At 38.0% G+C, this 27,709-nt stretch overlaps 1 protein-coding gene across 1 annotated transcript in view; it reads left to right on the forward strand.

The window, feature by feature from the left end:
• Nucleotides 1–27,709, forward strand: part of LOC122807194 (aldehyde oxidase 1-like) — a 784,671-nt gene that overhangs the window by 22,001 nt on the left and 734,961 nt on the right. The window contains exon 2 of the mRNA XM_044078244.1: nucleotides 25,544–25,601. Coding sequence (XP_043934179.1) covers nucleotides 25,544–25,601 — 58 coding nt within the window. The remainder of the gene's footprint in view (nucleotides 1–25,543; nucleotides 25,602–27,709) is intronic.

Here is a 27,709-nt window from a genome sequence, read left to right on the forward strand (position 1 = left end):
TGATCAATACTATTTACCAGGGATATTTGTTAAACAAAAAAAAATAAATGTATGTCAAGCCCTTTCAGTGTGGAAGAGCATGGAAAGGTAGAGTTTTTAAGACTCAGAATGCGGTATATGCCTTATAATGAGATACATTTGAGAGGCATCCCCTCTTGTTATTTATTGCCTTGTTCCTAATAATATTTCTCATTATTTTCTGAGAAGCATCTTTTCTAGAAAAGTTTCTTAAATATTCTGCTGTGACCAAAACAAGCCAGTATTGTCTCCCAGTGAATATTAGGCAAATATTTTATATATATATATAGTTTACTCAGGAATACAACAGTAGAAAAACAAATACGGTGCCAGTTTCTAACATAATATGCAGAAACCAGTTTGAAACAACACATGCAAGAGGAAGCATTGCAGGTACAGTAGCTGATCACTTTTGCAGAGGTAACACCCTCCTTTGCCCAATCTCACTTTTTTAAATATCTTCTCCTTATCACATCGTAACATCACCTGACAGGAACTGGGCCCTTCCTTTTCAATTTCTATAGTCCCACATGTCAATACAGCAGGTCAACAGGTGATGTAAATAGTTAATATAACAATAAAATCAACACATTTTAATCTGTGTTATTCTGTTTTAATTTGAACACTGTACGTATAGGCGACAAATAAATCAATGCACCTTTATCAACACAAGCCAGTGAACAACAATGTGCATAGGTATAACAAAGTTGCCATCTATAACCATACTGCCTGTAATTGTAGGTGGATTTAAATTCTGTCATTAACAATAAAACACACACCTTTTTCATCTTATTTAAAAATAAGAAATGATACCTTCCTTTTACCTTGTCCTACACTAACAATAGTACCAACCACCACTTTAATATTTTTACTAGGAGTTATCACTACCAGTCCTGGATACCAGATTAATTAATTTCCTAAGAGGAAAGGATTTCCAATAAAGTAGTTTATGTGGGCAGCATCAAAAATGCATTAAAAAAACTTGGAACATAGAGTTTATAAGAAACATAACATTACAGAGATTTTCCAAATCATGCCTAATGGCATTAAGCCTTTCACATCACATTACACCAAATGACAGCACATACCACAGCATGTACACAGGACCCTATGCAGCAGGTGATTATCTTCCTTCTTGCATCTAAAAGATTCAAGACCCACATACTCCTGACTTCCCTGGGTCTCACTGATCATTATTCCCATTACTTGATGTGCAAAGGGAAGAACGGAGAGGACATTTTCATTCCTTATACCTCTTTACTCTCCCTTCTTCACTTATACTTCCTTATATCAAATTCCCTTCCCTGACTTTCTCTCTAAATATGCCTTAAACCTGTTTTCTCTCACTTCATATTGCAATTCCTGTTTGTATTAGACTAACTTACCTTTAATTTTTCTACAAACTGCCTACGATTTCTCTAAATATGAAATGATTTTTATATAACTTATTTTGATTCTTAACCAATGTTTTTATGTTATGTTTAATTTGTTATAATTATTTAAACTTCAGATGTTTTTGTTTTATTTTTGAAGGTTATAAAATTATTGTTGTGCCAGTCCCAAGCCCGGATAAATGGGGAGGGTTGTGTCAGGAAGGGCATCCGGCGTAAAATTTTGCCAAATCATACATGAAGACAAAAGTGCACATATACATACCGGATCGGTCGAGGCCCAGGTTAACAACGACCGCCACCAGTACTGTTGGCCAACAGGGTGCTGGCGGAAATTTGGCTACTGTTGGCCGAAGGAGGAGAAGAGGCGGAAGGCATGGCCGAAGGCAGGTAAAGGCTAAGACTGAAATAGTGAGGGTCAGAACGTTGAATGTTGGCAGTATGGCTGGTATAGGGAGAGAGCTAGCTGATATGATGGACTGAAGGAAGGTTGGTATATTGTGTGTGCAAGAGACCAGATGGAAGGTGAGCAAGGCTAGGTGTATCGGAGGTGGGTTCAAATTGTTTTATCATGATGTGGATGAGAGGAGAAATGGCATAGGCATTATCTTGAAGGAACAGTATGCTAAGAGTGTTTTGGAGGTGAAAAGAGGTTCAGATAGAGTGAGGTTTATGAAGCTGGAAATTAATGGTGTAATGATGAATGTTGTTAGTGCATATTCTCCATAAGTTGGGTGTGCGATGGATGAGAAAGAAAAATTTTGGAGTGAGTTGGATGAAGTGGTGATGACTATACCCAAGGGTGAGAGACTGGTGATTGGAGCAGATTTCAATGGGCATGTTGGTGAAGGGAACAGAGGGGATGAGGAAGCGATGGGTAGGTATGGTGTTAAGCAAAGGAATGCAGAAGGTCAGATGGTAGTGGATTTTGCGAAAAGGATGGACATGGCTGTGTTGAATACATATTTTAACAAGAGGGAGAAGCATAAGTTGACATGCAAGAGTGGAGGAAGATGCACACAGGTGGATTATATCTTATGTAGAAGGGCCAGTCTGAAGGAGATTGGAGACTGTAAAGTGGTGGCAGGGGAAAGTGTAGTTAGGCAGCACAGGATGGTGGTTTGTAGGATGACATTGGTGATCAAGAAGAGGAGGATGAGTGTGAGGGCAGCACCAAGGATTAAATGGTGGAAATTGAAAAATGGTAATTGTGAGGTGATGTTCAGGGAAGAGTTAAGACAGGCACTGGGTGGTAGTGAAGAGTTACCGAATAGCTGGGTAACTACAGCAGAGCTAGTAAGAGAGATGGCTAGAAAGGTGCTTGGTGTGAAATCTGGAAAGAGGAAGGAGGACAAGGAGACCTGGTGGTGGAATGAAGAAGTACAGGAGAGTATACAGAGAAAGAGGTTGATGAAGAAGAAGTGGGATTGTCAGAGAGATGAAGAAAGTAGACAAGAGTATAAGGCGATGAGGTGCATGGCAAAGAGAGAGGTGGTGAAGGCTAAGGATAAGGCATATGATTAGTTGTATAAAAGGTTGGACACTAAGGAGGGAGAAAAGGACCTGTACAGATTGGCTAGACAGAGGGACCGAGCTAGCAAAGATGTGCAGCAGGTAAGGGTGATAAAGGATAATGCGGGAAACGTACTCACAAGCGAGGAGAGTGTGTTGAGCAGATGGAAAGAGTACTTTGATGGGCTGATGAATGAAGAGAATGAGAGGGAGAGAAGGTTGGATGATATGCGGATAGTGAATCATGAAGTGCAGTGGATTAGCAAGGAGGAAGTAAGGATAGCTATGAAGAGGATGAAGAATGGAGAGGCTGCTGGTCCAGATGACATACCTGTGGAAGCATGGAGGTGTTTAGGTGAAATGGCAGTGGAGTTTTTAACTAGATTGTTTAATGAAATCTTGGAAAGTGAGAGGATGCCTGAGGAATGGAGAAAAAGTGTTTTGGTACTGATTCTAAAGAATAAGGGTGATGTGCAGAGCTGTAGTAACTACAGAGGGATTAAATTGATCAGTCACAGCATGAAGTTATGGGAAAGAGTAGTGGAAGCTAGGTTAAGAAGGGAGGTGATGATTGGTGAAAAGCAGTATGGTTTCATGTCAGGAAAGAGCACTACAGATGCCAAAAACCACGTAAATCAAATCACTTACACAAACCAAGAAATAGCAGAAATGAGCAACGGAGCACAGTCCCAAGTAAGCTGGTTTATTTTAAAACAATAATGTTAGCAAAAAACATGCTTTTGGTGAGCCCAATGACTTACCTTCATCAGACAAAAATACAAGCAACTAACTAGCATTTTTATATAAAATAGTTTCAATTAAATAATCAACAATCAATCAACTTTAATTTAATCAGTGCTGCATATCAAATGTAAAACATAATGAATCAAATTTTTAAATGTTAAAAAACTTATAAGGTAACTTGTATCAAAGTTAAAAAACTTATAAAACCATAATAATCTTCATGATTACACATTATGTGTATAAATATATATGTGTATAAAATACACACTAATTAATGAACTAATTTAATTTTAAAAATCTTTATATCTTTATATATTAACATTTTTATATTAAAGTAATACTAGATACAAAGTTATCTTAAATGCTTAGCTACATAGCCCATAAAACAAACAGCATTCATCCATTTAATTAATGTACCTAGTTCATTTAAAACAAAGGGCAGAATATTATTTTATTTCTATGTATGTATGACAGTTTGTGAAAACTAACACTGTTTATCAACACTATATGTCTACCTTTTTGTAGATAAAAGTTTAAGAACACAGGCAATGGATACATACTCATTTAAACCTGGATGCGTATATGCACATGTAGATTCTGCCAAACCAATTCATTTATTTCTAAATGAATCTGCCAAGGGCCACCCTTATTATCCACCAAAATTTTTCCCAAAACAGTGAACTTAAAAAAGTGATCAGGGCAAGCATTAATGTGCTTTGCAAGGGCATTATTCAAGTCTTGCCTAGCAGTGTTCATAAATGCGCTGCTTAAACTTTCTTTCTGTTTTCCCTATATAGAAAGCAGCGCATTTTTGACACAGAGCCAAATAAACCACACCATTTGTCTCGCAGCTATGTTTCCCTATTATTTTATATTCTTCATTCCTAATCTTGACTTTTGAGTCAGTTAGTACATGCTTACATTGATCGCAAGCCCCACATTTTGTCATTCCTGGGACTGTGCTCCGTTGCTCATTTCTGCTATTTCTTGGTTTGTGTAAGCACTACAGATGCGATGTTTGCTTTGAGAGTGTTGATAGAGAAGTACAGAGAATGTCAGAAGGAGTTGCATTGTGTCTTTGTGGATTTGGAGAAAGCATATGACATGGTGCCTAGAGAAGAGTTGTGATATTGTATGAGGAAGTCGGGAGTGTCGGAGAAGTATGTAAGAGTGGTACAGGATATGTACAAGGGTAGTGTGACAGCATGAGGTCTGCGGTGGGAGAGACGGAGGTGTTTAAGGTGGAGGTGGGATTAGATCAAGGTTCAGCTCTGAGCCCTTTCTTATTTTTAATGGTGATGGACAGGTTGACAGACGAGATCAGACAGGAGTCCCTGTGGACTATGATGTTTCCAGATGACATTGTGATCTGTAGTGAGAGTAGGGAACAGGTGGAGGAGACCCTGGAGAGGTGGAGATATGCTCTAGAGAGAAGAGGAATGAAGGTCAGCAGAACTAAGACAGAATATATGTGTGTGAATGAGAGAGAGGATAGAGGAATGGTGAGGATGCAGGGAGCAGAGGTGGCGAAGGTGGATGAGTTTAAATACTTGGGATCAACAGTTCAGAGTAATGGTGAGTGTGGAAGAGAGGTGAAGAAGAGAGTACAGGCAGGATTGAGTGGGTGGAGAAGAGTATCAGGAGTGATTTGTGACAGACGAGTACCAGTAAGAGTGAAAGGGAGGGTTTACAAGAGGGTAGTGAGACCAGCTATGTTATATGGGTTGGAGACAGCTGCATTGACAAAAAGGCAGGAGTCAGAGCTTGACATGGCAGAGTTGAAGATGTTAAGATTTGCACTGGGTGTGACGAGGATGGACAGGATTAGGAATAAGTATATTAGAGGGTCAGCCCAGGTTGGAAGGTTTGGAGACAAAGCCAGAGAGGCAAGATTACATTGGTTTGGACATGTGCTGAGGAGGGATGTAGAGTATATTGGGAAAAAGATGCTAAGGATGAAGCTGCCAGGTAACAGGAAAAGAGAAAGGCCTAAGATAAGGTTTGTTGATGTGGTGAGAGAGGATATGCAGGTGGTGGGTGTGACAGAGCAAGATGCAGAGGACAGGAAGAAATAGAAACAGCTGATCTGCTGTGGCGACCCCTGACAGGAGCAGCCGAAAGAAGAAGATAAAATTATTGTTCTTAAAATGTTTGCAATAATTTGGAGCTTTTCTCCCCGAACCTCTTCTGAAAATAGGCTTCGACCCTGTCAGACTTTCCTAGTAATCAAATGTCAAATAAATAAATGCGTCATATGTAACCATCTAATTCTAAATATTTAATCGCTTACTGATGTCTGATCAATTGCTGCTACATATTTCTTTGTTTACTGAAGTCAGATCAATTGCTGTTATTGCATCTTCCCTGTTCCCACACATTTATAATAATTGTAGATTATTTCCCTTTCCCTTTCAAGTGTTACAAAACCCCAACCAACATAACCTCATTCACTAACTACAATTTAAAACCAAACCGTCAGTAATCTTAGATGAGAAAACCTTCAAAAGAACTATCACTCATTCATAGACAGTGTTATTACAAATAAACTAGGTAAGCTGTAAAATACATACACATTACACACAAAACTAAGTGGCTATAACATAATAACCACAACTTTCTCTACAAACACCCCATTCATAGACAGTGTTATTACAAATAAACTAGGTAAGCTGTAAAATACATACACATTACACACAAAACTAAGTGGCTATAACATAATAACCACAACTTTCTCTACAAACACCCCATGTAAAATTATCATACACTACTAACTATAAAAGCAACAAATGCTGGTCATGCTTTTGAAATTATTAAACAAAGAACTAGTCACTGGATAGATCCCAAACAAATCCATACACAGCACAGCACAAATGACTATGATCTGGTCTCCAGTCATAACCAAGCTGTTATGTGATAAAGGCATGGATTTCAAGAAATTGTGAATCTTGACATATGTGTCAAGAGCACATCACAAATGAATTATGATTAGGAAAACCTAATCATAATTCTTTGTAGTGCAAGGAACTTTATGTACTGCTAGACGCATAACAAATTGTAGGAGCATTGAATGTTTTACAGTTTTGATAGGCCTAAATCACTTAGCCTTGCCACTCAGATAGCTGCTAGAAGCTAAGGTTCTCCCTGAATGAACAGCTTTAAAGCTGTTAGGCACTTTATTTTTTCATACTGTGTGTGTGTGTGTGTGTGTGTGTGTGTGTGTGTGTGTGTGTGTGTGTGTGTGTGTGTGTGTGTGTGTGTGTGTGTGTCTGAGTCTACAGCAGCAAAGTGCTTTTAAAGCTATTTTAGCTCATGACTGATATTTTTGCTTTTTGGAACTGGCCTCTGTTATACTTGTTTGTGAAACTAAAACTTAACAACAAGCAAAACATTATTAAGCCCCTTTCTTATGTTGGCAAGCTGTCGAACAATGTTGACATTTTCATGAATTTAGAATGTAACTGAAGCAGTCAGTGTTCTACATTACCTTTCAGAGGCATACAAGGAGAGATCAAATGGAGAGGATGCCATGGGTGCAAGGTGTTGGTTGGTTGGTTGGTTGGAGTGATTGACAGCTGCCGATAGTGGAGTAATGCTAAACAGGCATTCAGAAACAGTAAAACACCAGCTATGGCACTCAGAACTGACCAGTGGTAGAGAATGCTTGTAAGGCTGTGTCGCTCAAAACTGACCAGTGATGGAGCATGCTTGTAAGGCTGTGTCACTCAGAACTGACCAGTGATGGAGCATGCTTGTAAGGCTGTGTCATCCACAAGTGACCAGTGGTAGAGCATGCTTGTATGGCTATAGCAGTCACAACCGATCAGTGGTGGAGCATGTTTGTATGGCTGCGGTACTCAGAACTGACCAGTATTGGAGCATGCTTGTATGGCTATAACACTCAGAAATAACCAGTAGTGGGGCATACTTGTATGGTTGTGGCACTCAGAGCTTAGCATTTCCATATATGATGTCTATGTATGATGTTTTATTTTGGGGCTGTGACACTCAGAATTGAGCAATGGTGGAGCATGCTTGTATGGCATTTGAACTCAGAACTGACCAGTGGTGGAACATGCGTGCATGACTGTGGCACTCAGAACTAACCAGTGATGCAATATGCTTGTATGGCTGTGGCCTCAGAATTGGCTAGTAGTTGAACATGCTTGTATGGCTGTTGCACTCAGAACTGACCAGTAACACTGACAGCTGGCAAGTGACAGAACAGATTTGTGCAGACTGTGTGTTTGCATGCCTGACCAGTGAAGAGGCATGCATGACTGACTGTGTGATTAATGTGGGATGCTGTTACTGTAGTGCCTCATACCTCATTTAAATACCACCAGAACTGAGTTGTTGGATTCTTTCCACAGTATTCTCATAAACCACATTACCCACAGGTATATATTTAGTATCTGTTAGCAAAGCGATGCAAAGAAACTTGTCAAACAGAGCAATAAATGTACTTTATTTTTCCTAAGGTGAAAGGGTATAATACTCCAGCATAACCATTCAATACTCTGTCCTGATGCTGTAGCAGTCATTGCCAAACATTGGGTGAAAACTGTGTATTAATTGTTTTAACTGCATGGGTTAGTGACAGACATCACAGCTCAGTGCTTGTCAGTTACGAGATGTGTAACATTAAAATGCCAAGAGCTGTATACATCATTAAAATGCTTATAAAAGTATGGTACCCTTTGTGGATTTCTGAACTATTGGTGTGACTGATTCTGAAAATGGCACTTTATGCAGACATAGCATACATCACGATTCATGTAATGAAAACAGTGGCATGTAACTCACTTTCATGGTATATTTACACACATGATTAAAACAATTTAATATGACCTGATGGCATATTACATTGACAGTCTCTAGGTATTATTTACAATTAGCTAGGAGTAAGCCTTTAGTTCATGCACTACAAAAGCCCTAATGAGGAGGGACAATACTTTGTTCTGGCTGAGAGGTTCAACATTTCATGCAGTCATACTACCCACATCCTTCAGAAAATTTATGCTAATGCAAAACCTATTATTGTATCAACCTTCTAAGTTTGTAAGAGCAATATTTAAAATCTGTCCCTGTTTGTTCCTCCATCATTTTCGGCTTCGCCCAGATTTTTTTCTGTAAGAGGTTGAGAGGTATGTGCTGAATACATAAATTGCATAAGCATACCTCCCTTGAACCACGTTCTCTAATATCAGACAGTACTGCCACCCTTTACTGTATCCCTTTAACTCAGGCTGAATAGCTGCCTTACTGATTGGTGCTAGGATATATCTATGTTCATTTAACGTTCATTTAACTTTTAACATTTTTTTTATTTTACAGAGGAAAATGACAAATTCCCTTTTTTTTCTTTTTAGCATCTTGTTGAATAAACCCATAGAACAAGTAACAGTGTACTGCAGTGATTCAGCAAATTACAAACCAAAGTCTATTTATGGTAGTTCAGGAATTCATGATATACAGTTTTTGAAGTCCAACATATCATCACAGTTAGCCTTTTACGTTTCTTCTTTAGTATTGCTAATTAATGTAAAAGGAGAGACATGACACAAAATCTGTGAAATGTTTTAAGATTAACCTTTAAGCATTCCCTTTTATTGCCTCTCCCATCCAGCTATGTTAAACCTCATTGCTGGATAATTTTCTTCTAGTTACTTACAAATGTCTTGGAGGGAATATTTTTACAAAACAGTTTAGTTTCTAGTTTTTAATTCTTCTTAATGTAGCAATAGGGAGGGACAAGAAAGTGTGGAGGTTGTCAACAATGACAATACATCCTAGAAAAAGTATTACTTTAGGAAATTCCGCTGCCGCCAAAGTACTTTTAAACAGGGGAAATTGTGAAACCAATGGTCTAATATACACATTTAGCATTTTGTAAGAAATGTACCTGTTTTTAAGTAGGGAAAATAGAAAGAACACTTAAGAAATGGATATACAAGCCTTGCTACAGTATAAGAACAAAGAATGCTAACAACTCCCATTTTAAGCATTCTTTATTAAAGGTTTCACACAATGAGTTTTTATTTAGTATATTAGAAATAGTTGATTCTGACCCCAGGGGAGAAGACTGTCTTATACAAAGAGCTATTATAGCAGTTAAGACTAAACGCTTTCATATTCCCTGGTCTAAACAATTACATTTCTATGCAGCCGGCTGTGAAACAAAGGGCTGCTAAATTATAGTGGTTATTATAATTATGTATTTTTACTTATTAGGAATATTTTAACATGGTTAACCTGGCTACAGCCTTTTTAATGACAACTGAAGACAAGTTGTTGCACTTATCAAATCTATGCTACAACAGAACATTTTTTAACCAAGCAGTAAGTGTTAGGTATTTCTTTTGTATTTTTGTATGTTGTGTTTATGGTTCTTTTAGAAATTACTTCATATGGTTTTACCAACTTACATATTTAATTGCCTTTCAATTACACTGTGTATGTAGATAGGTAGAGTTGATTGTTATATTTATTCTGATGAAGTCCTGATATAGGACAAACGCATTAAACCTACTTTCAGTAAATTGCTTCATTTAATACATTTGGTTCACAGTTCATACTTTAGCAACTTCTAGCCCAGTCCTTGTTTTAATTGGTGGTTAGTGACTTTGCTTTGCTTTTAGAGATTTCTAAGCTTACTGAGAAGTTAGAGGCTTGCCTGAGTGCAGCTATTGTATCAAATGAAGCATTTAAGTATCATGCCTCAAGCATGTCACCATTATATCTTCTCACTGTGTCATATGACTTTTGTCTTTGTGGAATAGAGAAATTGCTTTGGCTAGCTTGAATTATTGCTAGCAATTTTATGTCATTTTCCTGCAAAGTACTGGGAAAACTAAGAAAATTTCTCGTTTAATATCAATTGTACCTCATCACCATACTCTCTTTCTGGTCCACAAGTTCAGTTCCACAGTAGCCTGGGGACACTGCTAAAGAAGGAATAACCAGGGAGCAGATAACTCACATTCCACAGGCCAGAGAGGGAAGTTACAATAGTTTTGGTATACTGTAAATATCTGAGATTTTTTGTATGCTAGAACTACAAACCTTTTCCAGTCTGGTAGCAAATAAGATTCAGTGCTGACTACCAAATTCCTTGCAAGGGTGCATTTTTGCATGTATCTGTGATGTTCAACTGGATTACATACACTCCTTGGCTGGGCTCATGCACCTGATTTCAAGCATATATGAAATGTACTTTCAGAATCCTCCCCCAGAAGGCACTCCTGTGACAGGACAAAGCCAACTGCTTCCCCAAGGATGAACAAACAAACAAACCACTGACTCTGACACCCCTTCAGTACTCAGGGCACAAATTGAAGCTGGGTAATCTAGGCTGCCACCAGCAGCTCTATCCTTCTGTGCCATTGAGCCAGCACCAACCATAGGTTCATAAGTTCATAGGTAGGTACTAGGCTATCGGCCCAAGGGCCTACGTAAGCCTAGCCAACAAGGTTCCCTGGCTTTCGCCACCCAAGAAAGTTATTTTCCTGTGCCACTGTCAAGCAGAGACACAGAAGTGATCCCCGGGGTGTATTTCCTATTTCCCATCCACTCATCAACATTTTTCTTGAAGAGTGCTAATGAAGAACTTTGCTTGACATAGATGGGTAGCCTGTTCCAGAATATGGGAAGTCTCTGGGACAGGAATCTATCCCTCTAGCATGTCCGGTTTATTGTGGTGAGAAGGTTTAGGTCCCTAGAGTGTGTAGCTCGGAGGGATTGGGATTTCTTTAGGTGTAGCATGTCCAACAGCTCTGGGTTTGACATAGCTTTGTATGTTAGGCAGAGATCACCTCAGAGTACGTGATATGCTATGGAGTAAAGCTGGAGTTTTTAGAGGCGGTCAGTGTAGGGCATTTGTTTGAGGCCAGTAATCCTCTTTGTGAGGTACGTCTGTGGCCTTTCCAGCTGCTGCAGATGTCTTGTGAGGTACATTCCAAAAGGGACGTTGTACTCTATAATGGGTCTAATGAGTGTCGAGTAGAGGGGAACAATGACCTCTTTTTTCCTGGATGAGAACCCTTTTTTGATGAGGTGTGCCATGTAGAAGGACTTCCTGACTACTGCGGTGATGTGACTCTCAAAGGAGAGACTACTGTCCACCTGGGTCCCAAGATCTCTTATCACACATTCGGTGTTAAGTAGATTGCTGCCTATGTGGTAGTTCATGGGTATAGAATTTTTACCAAAGGGGATGACACTGCAATTTTTGGCATTGAGCTTGAGGCCATGGCTCTGACAACAGGCGTCTGTCTCAGCGAGGCCTTTCAGTAAGATGTCCACATCATTTGGGGACTTGACTATGGTTCCTAGTTTGCAGTCATCTGTGAACTTTGTTAGCCAGAAGCCTTCTGTGTTAGCCTGTACTTCAGAGAAGTAGATACCAAACAGGAGAGGTCCCAGGATGGAACCCTGTGGTACTCCACTTGTCACTGCTTTGAGGTCAGATTTAGAGTCTGCAACTTTTACAGTGTGGGTTCTGTCAGTGAGCCAGTTAGCAACCCATCTTGTGACATAGGGATTTATACCTAGTTTAGTGAGTTTAGCTTTAATTCCTGAATGGGGGATGGTGTCGAAAGCCTTGGCAAGGTCAAGATAGGCTGTGTGAACCACCTTACCCTCATCTACGGCTTTAGTGACTGCCTCAAAGAAGTTGATCAGGTTCAGGAGGCATGATTTGCCTTTCGCAAACCCAAACTGGTTGGGATCCAGAGTTTGGAGGTTACCAATGTCTTTGTTTATGAGTTCCATGATGATACATTCCATGGCCTTGCAGACCAGGCTCAGGCTAATAAGTCGATAGTTCCCGGGATCAGTGGTGGCTCCCCCTTTGTGGAGTGGGATAACTGTTGCTGTGCACCATTCAGTGGGTACAAAGCCTGATGCAAGGCTATTATTGAACATGGTGCATAGGTGGGGAGCCAGTTCGTTATGAAGTTCATGTAAAACACAGCCTGGGATGTTGTCCGGTCCCATGGATGCTGTGTTTTTGGCTTTAGAGAGAGCAGCTTTTACCTGTGTAGTTGTGATTAGAGGGACTCTGCATTCTTCTTGTATAGATTTGGGCCGTTTAAGGGGTGTGGGGGTAAAGTTAGCACTGAACCTATCTGCCAGGATGTTGGCAATATCAGTTGGTTCTGTAATTTTCGTGCCTTTGTGCTGTAACTCAGAGCAGATCTGGGTGTTGCCATCAAGATTCTTGACATAGCTATAGAATGCTTTGTGGTCGTCCTTAGAACTAGTGGCAATTTTGTTTTCGTAGCTAGCTTTGGAGGATCTTATAAGGGATCTCAGCTTATTACTGAGGCTGACCAAGGAGCTCCTCCACTCATGGGATTTTACTCTCTTTTGCAACAGTTTCTTCCTTCTGTTGTATAGTTTGTTTAAGCAGGGGACCACCAGATTGGCTTCCTTTATTTGGAGGATAGTGTCTTGGTTCTGTTTGGGATAGCACGATCCATGCACTCGTGTAAGTGCTTATAGAGTGCATTTGTGTAGGATTCAGCAGTTGTAACTGTATTGTCCATCTGCATGGGTGTCATGAAGTTCACCACTTCTGTCTTAAGAAGCATAAAGTTGGCTTTGGAGAAATTCTTTACCTTGGTTTCCTTAATGGGGGGTGGGGGAGGGATGTGGATATCAAGGGTGATTAGCTTATGGTTGGATCGGACCAATGAGGAGTTGACTTCAGGTGTGGAACACTGGTCACTCATGTTGGTAATGACTAGGTCTAGGATATTGTTGCCCCTGGTGGGGGTGTGGATAAGTTGATACAGGGCATTGGAGTTTATGAATTCCAGAAAGCGTTGAGCTAAGGAGTTGGTACATGAGTAGTTTTCCCAGTTAATGGTGGGGTAGTTGAAGTTGCCCATTATTAGGGTGTTTGGTTGAACCCTAATATTTTCTAGTACATCATGAAAAGAGGAGTGAGTATCCTAGGGCATGGTGGGGGATCTGTAGCAAGCTACAGTTTGGATTGCAGTTTGGCCCAGAGTTAGTTGCACTTGGATAACCTCGGCTGCATTATGCTGAGCAACTAGCCTGGAGGTATGGATATCCTTAATGAATATGGACACACCTCCACCTTTGGTGTTTCGGTCCAGGTTACATGGCCGAAAAGTGTGGTATGAGTTATAGCCTGGTAGTGCAGGGTTGCTCTCTCGAGCCTTGAACCAGGTCTCAGTCACTGAAAAGAATTCAAGTTTTTCCAGGTTAATATCATTAAAAGTTTATTTAGACTGCTTTAATAATCATTTGCTACCACTTGGGACAGCTTTCCATACTTATTGTGAAGTTAGGATGCTTTACCTTGACTCTGAATTTCTGTTAAAACATCATGTAGTGGTTCTGATATTTTTAACATTTTAACAAATGCTATTTCTTACACTGATGTTTAGCTTTTCTTGTGTCTAGATGGTTTATATGCCACCTTGTTTAAACGATGCAAAAATATAATATATCTCTAACTGATTCTCAGAATGTCTATATGTAGTAAAGCTGTGATTTTGATAAAAGGCCAACATATTGCTGCATTTTTGCTTTTGATTCTCAGTAATGCTTTTGTTTGTATATATTTTAAGTTCAGACCTGATTATCATCAGGATTTAATAATCACCTATTATGAGTCCTGTATCCTTCTATAGTCCCAGCAGTGTTATGTGAGGGTGTAATAGTGACTAAGGAGAGCTAGCTAGAAGGAGCAGGATGCTTAGACGATGTCTTACGTTTTGATACTTTTTACCATTTAAATTCATGAGCTTTTTCAGCAGAATACTGCATATAGAGTTAGAGTAAAGTGATTCCAGTCCCTGCAAGTCCCTGCAGATTACAGTCTCTGCTTTTCAACAGCTGGGACTGCACCTCCCTCTTTCAGTACACTGTATTTCTGTCAAACCAGTTATTTCAGGTTTATTGCCTATAAATTCCTGAAAGCTGTGTTGCCTGATATTAAAGCTACACTGCATCCAGAGATTAGGTAGGACTTTTCCAAAAGAAAGCAAATGTTTCTGACATAATTGTAATTTGGATCCTTACAGTAATCTGAATACAGTATAAACTGATAAAGTATGTTGTCTGTGAAAGCAAATCCAAGAGAGAATTACTAAAATTGTCTGGAAACCAGGTTAAGTTGTCTTGAGTACTAATGTCTGCTGCTACATAAAGGCTATATTTACAAAGACAGAAACTGTAATTGTCATAGTCAGATTCACAAATGCCTATACAAAGTCTAGACTATGTGTACATGATCTGTATTCAAAAATGCCCTTACCACATTTTTGTGCTGTTCATTCACTCAGAAGGATTATACTAAGTGTGGTAAACTTTATGAATCCCTATTAGTATTTAAAGCTGCAAGAAAATCAATAGGAAAACTAAAATTAAGAAGGTGGGAGTTACGCTTGTGTTGTCTCTTCATTTAGAATGGTGTACGCTTAGTGAGGCATTTACGAATCCGGCCCTATTTGTTTACAATAAAAGTTAACCTGACTAGTTAACAAATTTTGGGGTATTTATAACTGTTGTTAGATATTAAACTGCAATAGAATTTAGAGCTTGATATGAAGTTGAATGTCTGGTTTTCGACCTGTTTTTAAAGATATTTAAAAAATGAATCAATTTTTGTGAAGTTCTTTATTTGGTAATCATAAGCTGTCTCTTTCAATAGTGAGTATAAAGGGTAATTGTTTAACATAGAAAAGAATTCAGGTCATTTCTTTTGACAGTGTGACACCATATCTTTTTACTTAAAGTAATTGAGGATCATTTACAATGTGACTTGTTCAGAGTTGGGTGAAATTCACAAAAGGGTTAGAATTTAGAAAAGCATGAACTGTAAAATATTTGCAAATAAAAATCTCTTGGCTTCAATGTAACTAAATTTCTAGGTTAGTTAATCTTTAATTGTACAAACAATGTTGCTGTTATTGATTTTATAACACTATCAAAAGTTTCTAAAGTTCATTTTGTACAATGCCATATCTTACATTTCTGAGATGTATAACATATTTCTTATTTTTATTGAAATGTGTATATACAAAAAGAAATATATTAACAAAATAAAACAAAGAGCAACTATTTGCATGTATGTCTACCTTATTGTTGTATACATTACAAAAAATCATTTAGCAGTCAAGTAGTATAAACTGATCTAATAATGTAGATTAATATTTTTGTATTAATGGGTTCATTTTTTTCAAATAATTATAGTCTGTGGTTATTTTGTTTATTTTCATCTTAATTGTCGATATTTATTTATGACACACAACAGTTACAGTATTTATACATTCTGTAAATTAAGGCATAACCTCATTTTTTTCAAAATTTTCCAGTTATTTTCCTGGATAAGGGTACTATATTAGTTTTTCATGTATATGAGTTGAGCACATTATTTGGAAATGGCTTTCAATGCCCCTCCCTCTTGGCTAGGGATGGGGAGTAGAGGAAGTGTTGCGGGTTGTTGCAGACATTAGTAAAATCTGTGAGTGATGACTTTTTATTATAACATCTTCCTTTTATTAAAATATTGTAACTCAAGAGTTGTTATATTCCCCATTGCAGCAAAAATATTCAGGAGACTTTGCTGAATACTGTCACACAGAACTCCTGTTTAAGCAGGGAGGACCACAAAATATAGTATCCTTATTTAAGGGGGTGTACTACAGTCTTGACTAGCCACCATTTTGTTCCTTTATATTCTGGGTCATGCATTAGCCAGCATTATGTTGGTGTAGAATGCCAGATACTGTTTGAGGAAGCAACTACTTAAGGAAGGAGCATGTGAGGACAATCATGTGATCACATACAAGGAGATTCTAATGATCCATGCAACTGAACAATAAATTCATCTGGTGCATGAAGTTAGGATTTTCCTACTGTCTTAAACCATATTATGATAAATGCAGTGAAATCAGGCTTGTGAGCATAACTGATAAAATGAACAGTTCATAGGTTGTGTAACAGACTAACGGAGATTCTAGTTATTAAATCCAACTATCGAGGTGTTCAGTGCTGTCTTTATCTAGGAGATCTTAGAAAGATGACTGATGCATGTGCATATCTTCACATACATAGTTTTGAATGTTACTGTTTTCCAGTGTAGCCAAATATAAACTTCTAACTTTGAATTTATTGTCATATAATTTATACTTAGGGCAGGTTCACAGCAAACCACAGGACAGTTCATATCTGCAAAATGTATTTGCATTTATGAATGCAATAAGATTAAGACAAAAAAAGAAGAAAATGCCATTTGGGATATCAGATAAGAAGAAACATTATGACCACTGAGCTTCAGGCTAAGCTTTAGTATGAATAAACTCTAATTAATTATGCATAACAAAAAAGACTTTAACAGCCATTTGTTCTGGAAGCAACTTAGTTATTTTGGGGTTGCAAATACTGATTTTAATTAATTAAACAGTATGGTTTAAGATGATAGTATCTTCAGGTTTCATGGCAATAATTAGGCAACTAAATGACCAAATCAATTTATTGTCAGATAATGTTGCATGATATAATCTGAGAAGTTATATGTGTTAGAAATCATATGTACTTTTTAAAGCAATGTATAAACAGTTAAATATTTCAGCAACTGCTATTCAACATTTATTCATTTACTGAACTTCTATTCTCGGTACGGAATATGATAGAAGCAAGCTGAGAAAGAGCAGATCAGGCTTCCTTAGCCACAGCAACATTCTCCAGCTTACCCTGTGGTATCCCTAGACATTCTCTGGCAAACTTAAGAGATGCACTTCCTACAATGTGTCCTGGGTCTGCTTCAGAGTCTCTTCCCAGCTATCCATACCTAGTATATATCCCATGGAAGATGCCTGGGTACATGCTCATAAAGTATCTATACTGCCTCAAGTGAGTTCTCTCCACATGATGGAACAGTGGCTGCACTCTGACACTCTCTCAGATTGTTAAGTCCCTCCTTGTGTTACAGAGAGTGAGCCCATGTACAGTATAAAGCAGCTTCCTTTCTGACACTCATTTCAATCTCACCCTTTCAGTCACTACCCAAAGCCTTTGACCATGGGTAAGAATGGGGACAGTCACTGGTTAGTAAGTTTGATCTTATGGTTCATTTGTCATGTTGCCACCACAGTCTGGCACATATCCTGCAGTATTGCTGTCACTATGCCCATCTGTTGGTGAATCTTCTGATACAGTCTATCTTCACTATTAAACAAGAGATAATGAAACTCCCCCTAGCTGGGGTATCTGTGGAGAGTAAGTCACTCCTTTTGTTTCAGTAAACAGTCATGATTTCTGATTTGGAATTTTTGATTTTCATTCCGGCTGCTTCACATTCAGGAGTGATTCATGTCCATGCATGCTGAATATCACAACCACTTAAGGCTAAAATGATAGCAAAATCTGCAAAAACAATGATGTAGCCCTTACATTCCCAAGCTAGATGCCTTCTAAACCTTGTGGAATTTTTTTTATATTTTGCTCATTCCGATCACAAACAAGACAGGAGATGAGACATACCATAGGTGGAGTCCTGTGTCTACCCTCGATGTGATGAACTTAATATTAAGAATATGGACACATCTCTTGTTCTTCAAACATGGGAACTGAATAGCATGCAGCAGTGGTCCAAGAACCCCATACTGTTACAGTACTTCTCAAGAGACATCGTTGGGGTGCATGATCATATGCCTTTTCTAAATCCACAAGATATAGAAAGACAACCCTAGCAAACTCCCTGGAGCCCTCCAATATCTATCTATCTATCTATCTATCTATCTATCTATCTATCTATCTATCTATCTATCTATCTATGTGTATATGTGTGTGTGTGTGTGTGTGTGTGTGTGTGTGTGTGTGTGTGTGTGTGTGTGTGTGTGTGTGTGTGTGTATATATATATATATATATAGAGCTATATAGATATAAATGTATGTGTGTGTGTGTATATATATATATATATATATATATATATATATACATACAGATAGATATAGCTATGTAGATATAGATGTGTGTGTGTGTGTGTGTGTGTGTGTGTGTGTATGTATATTTATATATATATATATATATATATATATATATATATATATATATACATACAGATAGATATAGCTATGTAGATATAGATGTGTGTGTGTGTGTGTGTGTGTGTGTGTGTGTGTGTGTGTGTGTGTGTGTGTGTGTGTGTGTGTGTGTGTATGTGTGTAATAACAGAGAGCTGGCCAACTGTTTCATGGAGAGGAGTGAATCCATACAGCTTCTCTAAAGCCTTTTCAGCACCTTGACATATACTTTTCAAAACAGACTAAAAAGAGTTTAATTGAAATATACAATTCTGTCTCTCTTTTTTGGAAATGGGATTCAGTACTCCACTTTTTCACTTCAAAGTTACTCTTCCAGCCTTCCCAACAGCATCTAGCATCTTCAGCATTTGAAACTCTGTTTGACTCATTTATGTATCCTTGCTACAGCAAAATGTTTAATTGCTGCAGTAACCTCATCTTCAGAAATGGATCCATTTCCACTATTGGCATTTGAATCTGCTTGTTCAGACAAACATATGTCCACTAGATTCAGAAGTTCCTCAATGTACTCTTTCCAACTGTCTATAATGTCTCTAATTAAGTTTAGTATTTCTCTTTTTTGCTGATTATAGGTTAAGTAATATACTTCCTCCCCCTCTTAAGTTGCTGCATAATTTGCCAGAACCAGTTTGAACCATGTAAAAGTTACTCTTCCTAGCCTGGTGAAACACTTCCCGTGGTTCAGCTTGTGCTTTGGTGACTGTTGTAGTTGCTCTTTCCCCTAACTTGTCAGTACCTGTCAGTCAAATCTGGAACCTCTTCCCCCACAAGCATTGCATGAAATGCTTCTTTGTTCCATGCAAAATCCTTTCTCACACCTCTGATGTTCACCAGCACACCCTGGACTTACCAGTTTGACAAATGCTGCCCACCTTTTGGCTACTGATATTTACTGCCACCTCAGTTTTTGAGAAAGTAAACAGGATCTGTTCCGTTTCCATATCCTTATCTATGCTAGTAAATGGGCGGAGCTCTTCTGGAAGTAGAAATTGAATTTATCCCATGCAGAAGAACTGGCTAAGTTTTTTACAGCTCCAGGAATTGGCCATGTTACTTGAATGACTCAGTGATCATTTCACAGTTCAACATGTTTTGGTCCAACTGACCAGAACATGTGGCTTCTGATCCGATAACATGACTATACAATCAACCACTGATGGTACAAATGTTCTGGTATTAACTACACCTATGAGTATCCTTGGTTCAAACACATTTTTTGTTATGGGTAATCCATGATTAGCACAGCAGTCACAAAACAATTCACCACTCTGGTAAAGAACAGTTTAACTATTCCTTGCAATCACACTCTTCAAAGTATCTCTGTCATTTCTCAAATGAGTGTTGAAGTCTCCCAGTAGAACTGCAGAGTGCATAGGTGGTATCCTCTCCAGTAATACACCCACAGTCTCTGTGTAAGGCAGATAATCTGAAACATTATTAAGTACATATGCACAAGTAACAGTTATACACCATGACAGTAAGTTGGCCCTCTTATATACTGGTACAAAATCCAGCTATGCTGCACCCAGGTGGGACCTTGTGATTAACTCCACAGCCACCTGCTACCTCTTCTGACAGTCAGCTTCAGAGCAGGAGAGAGATATCTCCCCCCTCTTCTGACAGTCAGCTTCAGAGCAGGAGAGAGATATATTATCTCCCATATTTAACTCCCACCATCTGCCTCTGGGGTCAATCGGGACAACGTTCAATATTCCAAAATTAAAACTTTTGAAATTAGGGCATTCAATACTGTCTAAACAGGGCATTGTTACTGTTTGCTTTTTTTATAGCATACATGTGTTCAGAAAAACTTTTCTTAAACTGTCTCTCTGTTTTACCCACATAGTAAACCAGACCCCAGAGGCGGATGGTGGGAGTTAAATTTAGAGCTGAAAGAACTTCAATGGCAGATTAGACTGAACACAGCAAACTCCCCAGGCATCAATAATAATATGTCTCTACTCCCTATTTTAAGAAAGAAAGCTTTAAAACTATGATTGTTAGGCCCTTAGAATGTAAAATAGTAGAAAGGAAGAAATTTTGTTACAGTGGATTTCTTCGCCTGACACACTAATTTTTAGGAATGTATATGGTGAGCATTGTAAGTCATATCTAGCCAATATTTATTTGTTTCAAATTTTCCCGATGATGCACATTTTTATGTACAATTTTTTATGTACATAATTGCATTTATATACATTTTTAAACACATCTTTTTGTATGGTGAATTTTTAATACAATGTGGATTTTTTTATGTACAGACTGCATTTTGAAGGTAATTGTGGAACAGATTACATTTTTATAGGGGATTTTGTGGTAGGAAGTAGTATTTAGCTATACAGCTGTCACTTTAAATGTCAATTTAACAATTTAAAAGTTAATCACCTGTGAATGGAGACAGTATAAAAGGAAGTGAATATGACAAAATTGTTGTACTGATGAAGTCCCATTACTAATATGTGGAGGGACAAAAGTTCTTGACATTTTTTTTGGATTTTTTTATCAAACTTTTATGTATTTGGAATAAACAACAATGGAACATATTTCTCAAAGTTTTGATGGTTGCTTCTTGAGCTCTGGTAAAAGCAGGTCACTTCAAGAGATTTAGTTTCAGTTCTAAGTTCTAAGTACTGCTCAAAGGGATATATTAGTGATCAAATAATGCAATATTACATTTATCGTTAGCTTCTATGTAATCTAGATTAGGAAAGTAACTAAGACTGAATGATTTTGTGTAAGAGTTCTTGGAAGAAACTACTTTTCAATTCCGTTGACGACCCTTTTAGTCTCAGGATCAAACCTCACCCTTTCCTCCTCCTTACATCACACAGAAACCTACCTTGCCATCCATTAACCAAGCACTAAATGTGCATTTATTTAGTGAGACGTTGTATAAATACAGTGCTCAAACTGGACATTCCATACACATATCACATAAATTAAAATGGGGCAAAATCTTACCACAACATAACCAATGAATTGTGCAGCTAAACCTGTGTCTATTCTGATTCTTTGGCATGTGCTTCCTGTGGGACTTACGTGCTAAGTATTGCATGTTCATATAGTGTAATCATGTCCTACTTAAAATGGGCTTTATCCATGGACAGTCACTATAATCTGCTGAGTTCTCAAGTCAAAGGAGGGAAAATGAAGTAGATTGCCAGGTTTTTCTTCTGTGTTGTACACTATCAGTCACACTTGTTGACAATATAGAGTGCAGGATTCACTTTATAGCATGTCCTTAAAATGTTGGAGGAAAACGGAACACCTGAAGAAAACCCACATGGACACTGGGAGGGCATGCAGACTCCACACAGAAGATACCCCAGCCCAGAACTGAACAGCAGAACATCTTACTGTGAAGTGGCAACACTACCAGTTGCACCAGAGTACCACCACATGGTGTGATCTATCGCCAGGTAATTAAGGTAACAAGCAAAAAAAGATCCCCAAACACATAAATAAATAAAATATGATTATGCAGTGCTGATGGCATTATAAAGAGACAAGTTAATGAAAATTGTTGAAATAAATAAGTTTTTGTTTTACATTTTGAAAGATGTCTAAGAGAAATCAAATGATTTTTATGTCTTAATGCACACATCCATGTATGGAAGTTAAGTGAATTGTGGCTGCTCAGGCAGATACAAATTGGCAAATGGAGTTCCATACCTCTGCTGTGTATTTTAATACGTGAACAACCACAGGAAAGGCACATTGTACATCTTACTAAAGAGGAAATAATGTGGCTGCATTAGAGGTAGGTGTGGCTACTTAAGCAAATAGAAAAGAGCACCTGAAATGGGAGGAGGAGTCAGAAACAATGGTATGCAGGAAGCGTTAGTGGATGGCATCAAAAACACAACACATACCTGTACATATAATTTGTTCAAAGATAAATGAGCACATAGTATCACACTGTGAATGACAGTCTGGAAAAGGTAGTGGTCAACATTGCTGGCAGAGAGTGACTGTGATGTACTGAGAGCAGAGCCATGACCTACTATGGAAGTGGTTGAGCTCATTATGTGATAATAAGGGAGCAGATACTCCTTATCACACAAAATCATTTGCATTAACAGTGCATCAGTATCCCATCTACAGGTACCAATCACTAAGTACTATGCAGAAGTCTGTCTGGCTGTCTCTCTCTCTCTCTCTCTCTCTCATGGTTGTAGAAGCACAATACAGTGTACACTTGTTCAAACATTTACTGAATGGATGTAAGGCCAGACACTTTTTCAGACACAGCTCAACTACTACCAATGTCATTTATAATTAATCCATATGTAATACAATCTGGTAACTTAAATATGTGCAGATTCTGTACACTGCAACATAGTCCAGTGTATAACAATTGTCAGACATAAAATTGTTTGCACAGTACAATGCGCTCATTCATTTAAGTTTGCATCAGCATAAATGCCAATAGCACATTGTCCATATGGTCTATAGAACACATAACAAAGCAGTACCAGCAGCCACATGTTGCAGTGCAGGTCAGCAGGATGTATGTGCATATGCATTGTTCAAAGGGTTTTGCTGACCTTATGGTTAGACCATCGAGAAGTCCAACCATGTCACCAAGTACTGATGGAAGATTAACAGTGTTCCTCTTTGTGTAGATGTTTTCCACATTTCCCATGTGTAAATATGAAGTCACCAATTCAGTCATTCAGGCAAGGTTGCCAGGGAAGTTCTATGTTTGATATGTAAAAGGTGCCTATTGTAGAAATGGAGGGTACATTGAGTAAGGTACCTGTCACGTCAGCTGGCATTGTTAATGTGGTGTATACATTTAGGTTTCCAGTGACTTTGCTTTACCACTGGATCTATGTAGGTGAAGGAGTTTAAGGAGTGTGGGATCATTCATAGCATAGAAGGCTAATCAGAGACTGTACCTCAGGAGCTTATATAAGAGTAGAGGGATGGGGCCTATATTCTTCCAGAGTAGTTAAGAAAGTATGTTTAGTTATAAAACATTGATGTCTTGTGAGTTGGTTTAGGACCTTGAGTGAAGTACAGGCTAAAGGAACATTATAGTCAATGACAGGCCTAATAAGACTGAATAAAATGAGACATTAAGTTCTTATAATCTCAATAAGATACCTTAAAATAGGTTGATTAAGTAGAACAATTTCTTAACTATGGCCAAGATGTCATCAAGGGAGAGTTCATTATCATCAAAGGTGTCTAAAGCCCTGATGACTGCTGACTAGGTCAGCTTTAATTGGATTATAACCTAGATGGTGCCAAAGAAAAATATACTACATTTTTGGCACTGAGGGCAAGTGCATGATTAACATACCAAGCATTTATTTTGTCCAATCATTGCAAGAGAACATGAATATCAGAATGGGATTTGGGAACTGACTCGGTTTGCAATCATCAGCGCACATTGTTAATTATAATCCCTTGATGTTGACTTCCCTGACATACAAGTATATGCCAAAGAGGAAGCTTGGGCAGAACATTGTGGGATACCACCGATAACGTTATCCTGTCTAAAACAAATGCCTCCAACCTTCACAGTATTCTCTCCATGAAAAAAAACAAATAGTTTTCCAGAGAACTACTTAAGAGGTAATGTTGCATTGGAAGATTTTGTCAATAATCCTAGAATGCAGGATAATATGAAAGGCATTTATAAGGTCCAGGTAGGCAGCATGGACTGTATGTCCTTTGACCGTGACCTTGATAACCCTTTCAAAGAATTCAACAAGGCTGAGCAGAAATGGTCTGCCTTTTATAAAGCTGACCTGGGATATAAGGCCAGCTAGATCACTGTTTATTAAGTCAGCTAAATTAAATTCCATAGGCTTGAAACTAATACTATTAATAGTAACAGGAATGTAACCAAGGAAAAAACAAAGGTGGAAAAGTTGATAGAGGGGTTTTGCTAAGTGGGACCATTCTGCTTCTCAGCATACATCCAGGGATATCATCAGGGTCCACAGAACTTGTATCTTCAATGTTGGATATGGTCAAAGGACTTGGTTCAGAGGAATTATGGGAGGGGAGACATAAGTATATAATTTATAAAGCTCTTGTTTTAAACATATGTTGCTCTACATGACTTGGATCCGCCCTAATAGGGGTCTGATGTCATGCTAAAGGTCAACCAGACCCCTTGATTCTGCCCCGCAGGGGTTGTTGGTAGCTCATTTGTGCTGCCTATAGCCTTTAAGCATTGAGATGAGGCATTTAGCTACCAGAAACCCTGTAACAATGTGAGATTTGCTACATTATCGGTTAAGGAATTCCAAAAGTCTAACTAGTTTTAAGCAGGAAGTGAAAATGTATACTTTTGAATTAGCATATACCTGATGCATTTGTGTTTCAAGTGGTTCAATCATCATTTCAAAGGATTCCATCATTGATTTTTATATGGATAATTTATTCTTATTATCCTTATTACTGCGGTGGTGGTGCTGCGGTAGCATTGTCGCCTCACAGTAAGACGTTGTCCTGTTCGATTCTCAGCTAAAGCGTCTTCTGTGTGGAGACATGATTGAATGGGTGTACCTTCGTTGAAGGTTGTGTGTCAGGGCTGACAACTCGGCACATAAAAATCTACTGCCAGTCATTAGTGGATTGGAGTTCCGCTGTGGTGACCCTAACCGGGAAAAGCCGAAAGACCCAACAACAACATTCTTATTATCCTTATTATTTATTGCCGTTACTGACATTGTCAATCAGCATCACTGATTTTAATCTCATATGTTTGTATTTTGTATTATTTGTATTATATAGTTGTATTTAGTTGATGACATTCTGATTATTTTTTTTGTTCCTAGATCATAGAGAAGAATGCAGATCCTGAAACAATGTTGCTTACCTACCTAAGAAAGAAGTGTATCCTTTTTAGAACGCATTATATACATTCTAAGAGTAAATTGATAAAGTGAATATGCTGTTTGCAGATTGTATGTTTGGACAGCTAATGATCCTATATGTTGTATCACAAGTCAGTAAGCTTCATTGCTCAGACTAGTTATTGCTTAACAGATACATTTAATATTTATTTTAATATTTTAATGGCAGCATTATCTTTCCTAACTGAAAACCTAATTTGATATTATAATCCTTACATGTTTTCTTAAAAAATTTAGCCGTATTAAAATTATCAAAAAAAAAAATGTTTCTGCAATTTACCTAACACAAATCTTTTTTTTTTTTTTTACTTTAATTTCGGGTAGCACTAACAATTGCAGAACTAAACTAAAGTATGTAGCAAGACCTTTTCAGAATTCCTTCTTGACACAATCATAATAAATCATGTTATGATTTTGAAAAGTCTCTCTTTTCTGTAACATAATTGTTTGTGAGCCTGACTACTTAGGTGGATACAGCCACTGAATGAACATTAACAAAAGTATAAATAAATAAACAAATAAAATAAATAAATACACTTTCAGTCTGCCACAGCATTTCTTGAAGCTGATAACTCCACGGTTAATGCAGAAAATCATTGCTTGGCTTTAGGTACATTTGTAGAGCTAAAGCAGGATACACATAAAGCTATTATATGAAATCCCTATAATTCTTGCCTTTACAGGATTTTTGATTTTATTACATGAGTTAATGTAGATACATGCAGCCATTAATCAACTATTCACTTAAAGAGCAAAGCAACACTTTTACTTATTATAAGGCTTTTTATAGTGCATACAGCTTTGGGTAACTGTTAAGCTCTGAATTTATTTAAGAGGTAAATAAAGGATAGTTAATGTTTTAAACAAAGCAATGCAGAAATGTTTTACTATGCATTTTCAAGTACTGTTTTTATTAAGTAATTTGTAAACACTGCACAAACTCCCTAGAGTGAATGTCTTTTTAACATCACTATATTAATGTTTGACTGTATTTCTCCGAAGTGCACCCTGAACACATAAAATGCCATCATGATTAGTTTATGGTTCTCTTATTATTGTTTTTTTTTTCTTTTTCTTTTTTGGAAACTTCCTGGGAATTTATTAAAGCCTTACAGTTTTGCATTACGGACCATGGTAAAATCAGCCTGTTAATTTGGCATGGTATTTTGCGGTTCATAGACAGATTAGCCTTGATGAGGAAATACCTAATTTTTAGCTTATTTGCATGTCTATGAATTGTAGTGAACTACTATGAAGTACAGGTCAGCACTTCCCATGTAGTTAACTGCATCAGATGCATCATATAGACAAAAGCATTCTACCCCTTCAGTCACTCTCCGACAAACATTAAGTACATATTCGAACATGTCCCATGACAGAAGGCTCCTAATTGCTGCACCTGTGAAACTAGCAAATAAACACCTCAGTGAATAGTAGTAACATGTGATCCCACCATCTTGTTATGCAACAATGGTAGAGATAGCAGCTATGCAAGAATGCAAACAAATGTATCATGTAGGGTATGCCTTTGTGCCTGCATTCCACATCTGCCTTTAGAGGAGTTATGGCAGTGATCAGCATTTCTGAGCTAAGAGTAGAGGCAAGCCCCTAAACTGTGATATCAGCATAAAATAAAACAACTTGGAGCATCACCAACAGATACAAAGGATGGTTCATCCAGTTCAGTTCTCCCAGACAGGGAGAACAGGATCCCCTCCATGCCAGTCATATTGCTCATTGAAGGTAGACTCCCACTCATGGTCACCTTCTGTTGTACAGTAGCATGAGTCTTCTGGGAGACATACAGGATCATGTTGGTGACTTTGTGTCAGAACTGATAGGTTGCCTTGCTGTGGCCATGGGTCACCTTCACGTGCACTGTCATCTCACACCACATGTGTTTGTACAAGTTCTGGTCACTCTTTTATATGCACAGTATATGCTATTCCTGCTGACGGAGGGCCTGCGATCAAACATCTGTTTTTTCCTTGGAGAACTTCACCTAGAGAATGTTCTCTAGGTACTTCCTCTCCTTAGCTGCATTTTATCAATTTGTAAATGTGGATATACAGCTATTGTCAGTGAGTG

Source organism: Protopterus annectens, chromosome 7.part0, assembly GCF_019279795.1.
Source record: "Protopterus annectens isolate FY-2018-M chromosome 7.part0, PAN1.0, whole genome shotgun sequence".
Lineage (NCBI taxonomy): Eukaryota > Metazoa > Chordata > Ceratodontiformes > Protopteridae > Protopterus > Protopterus annectens.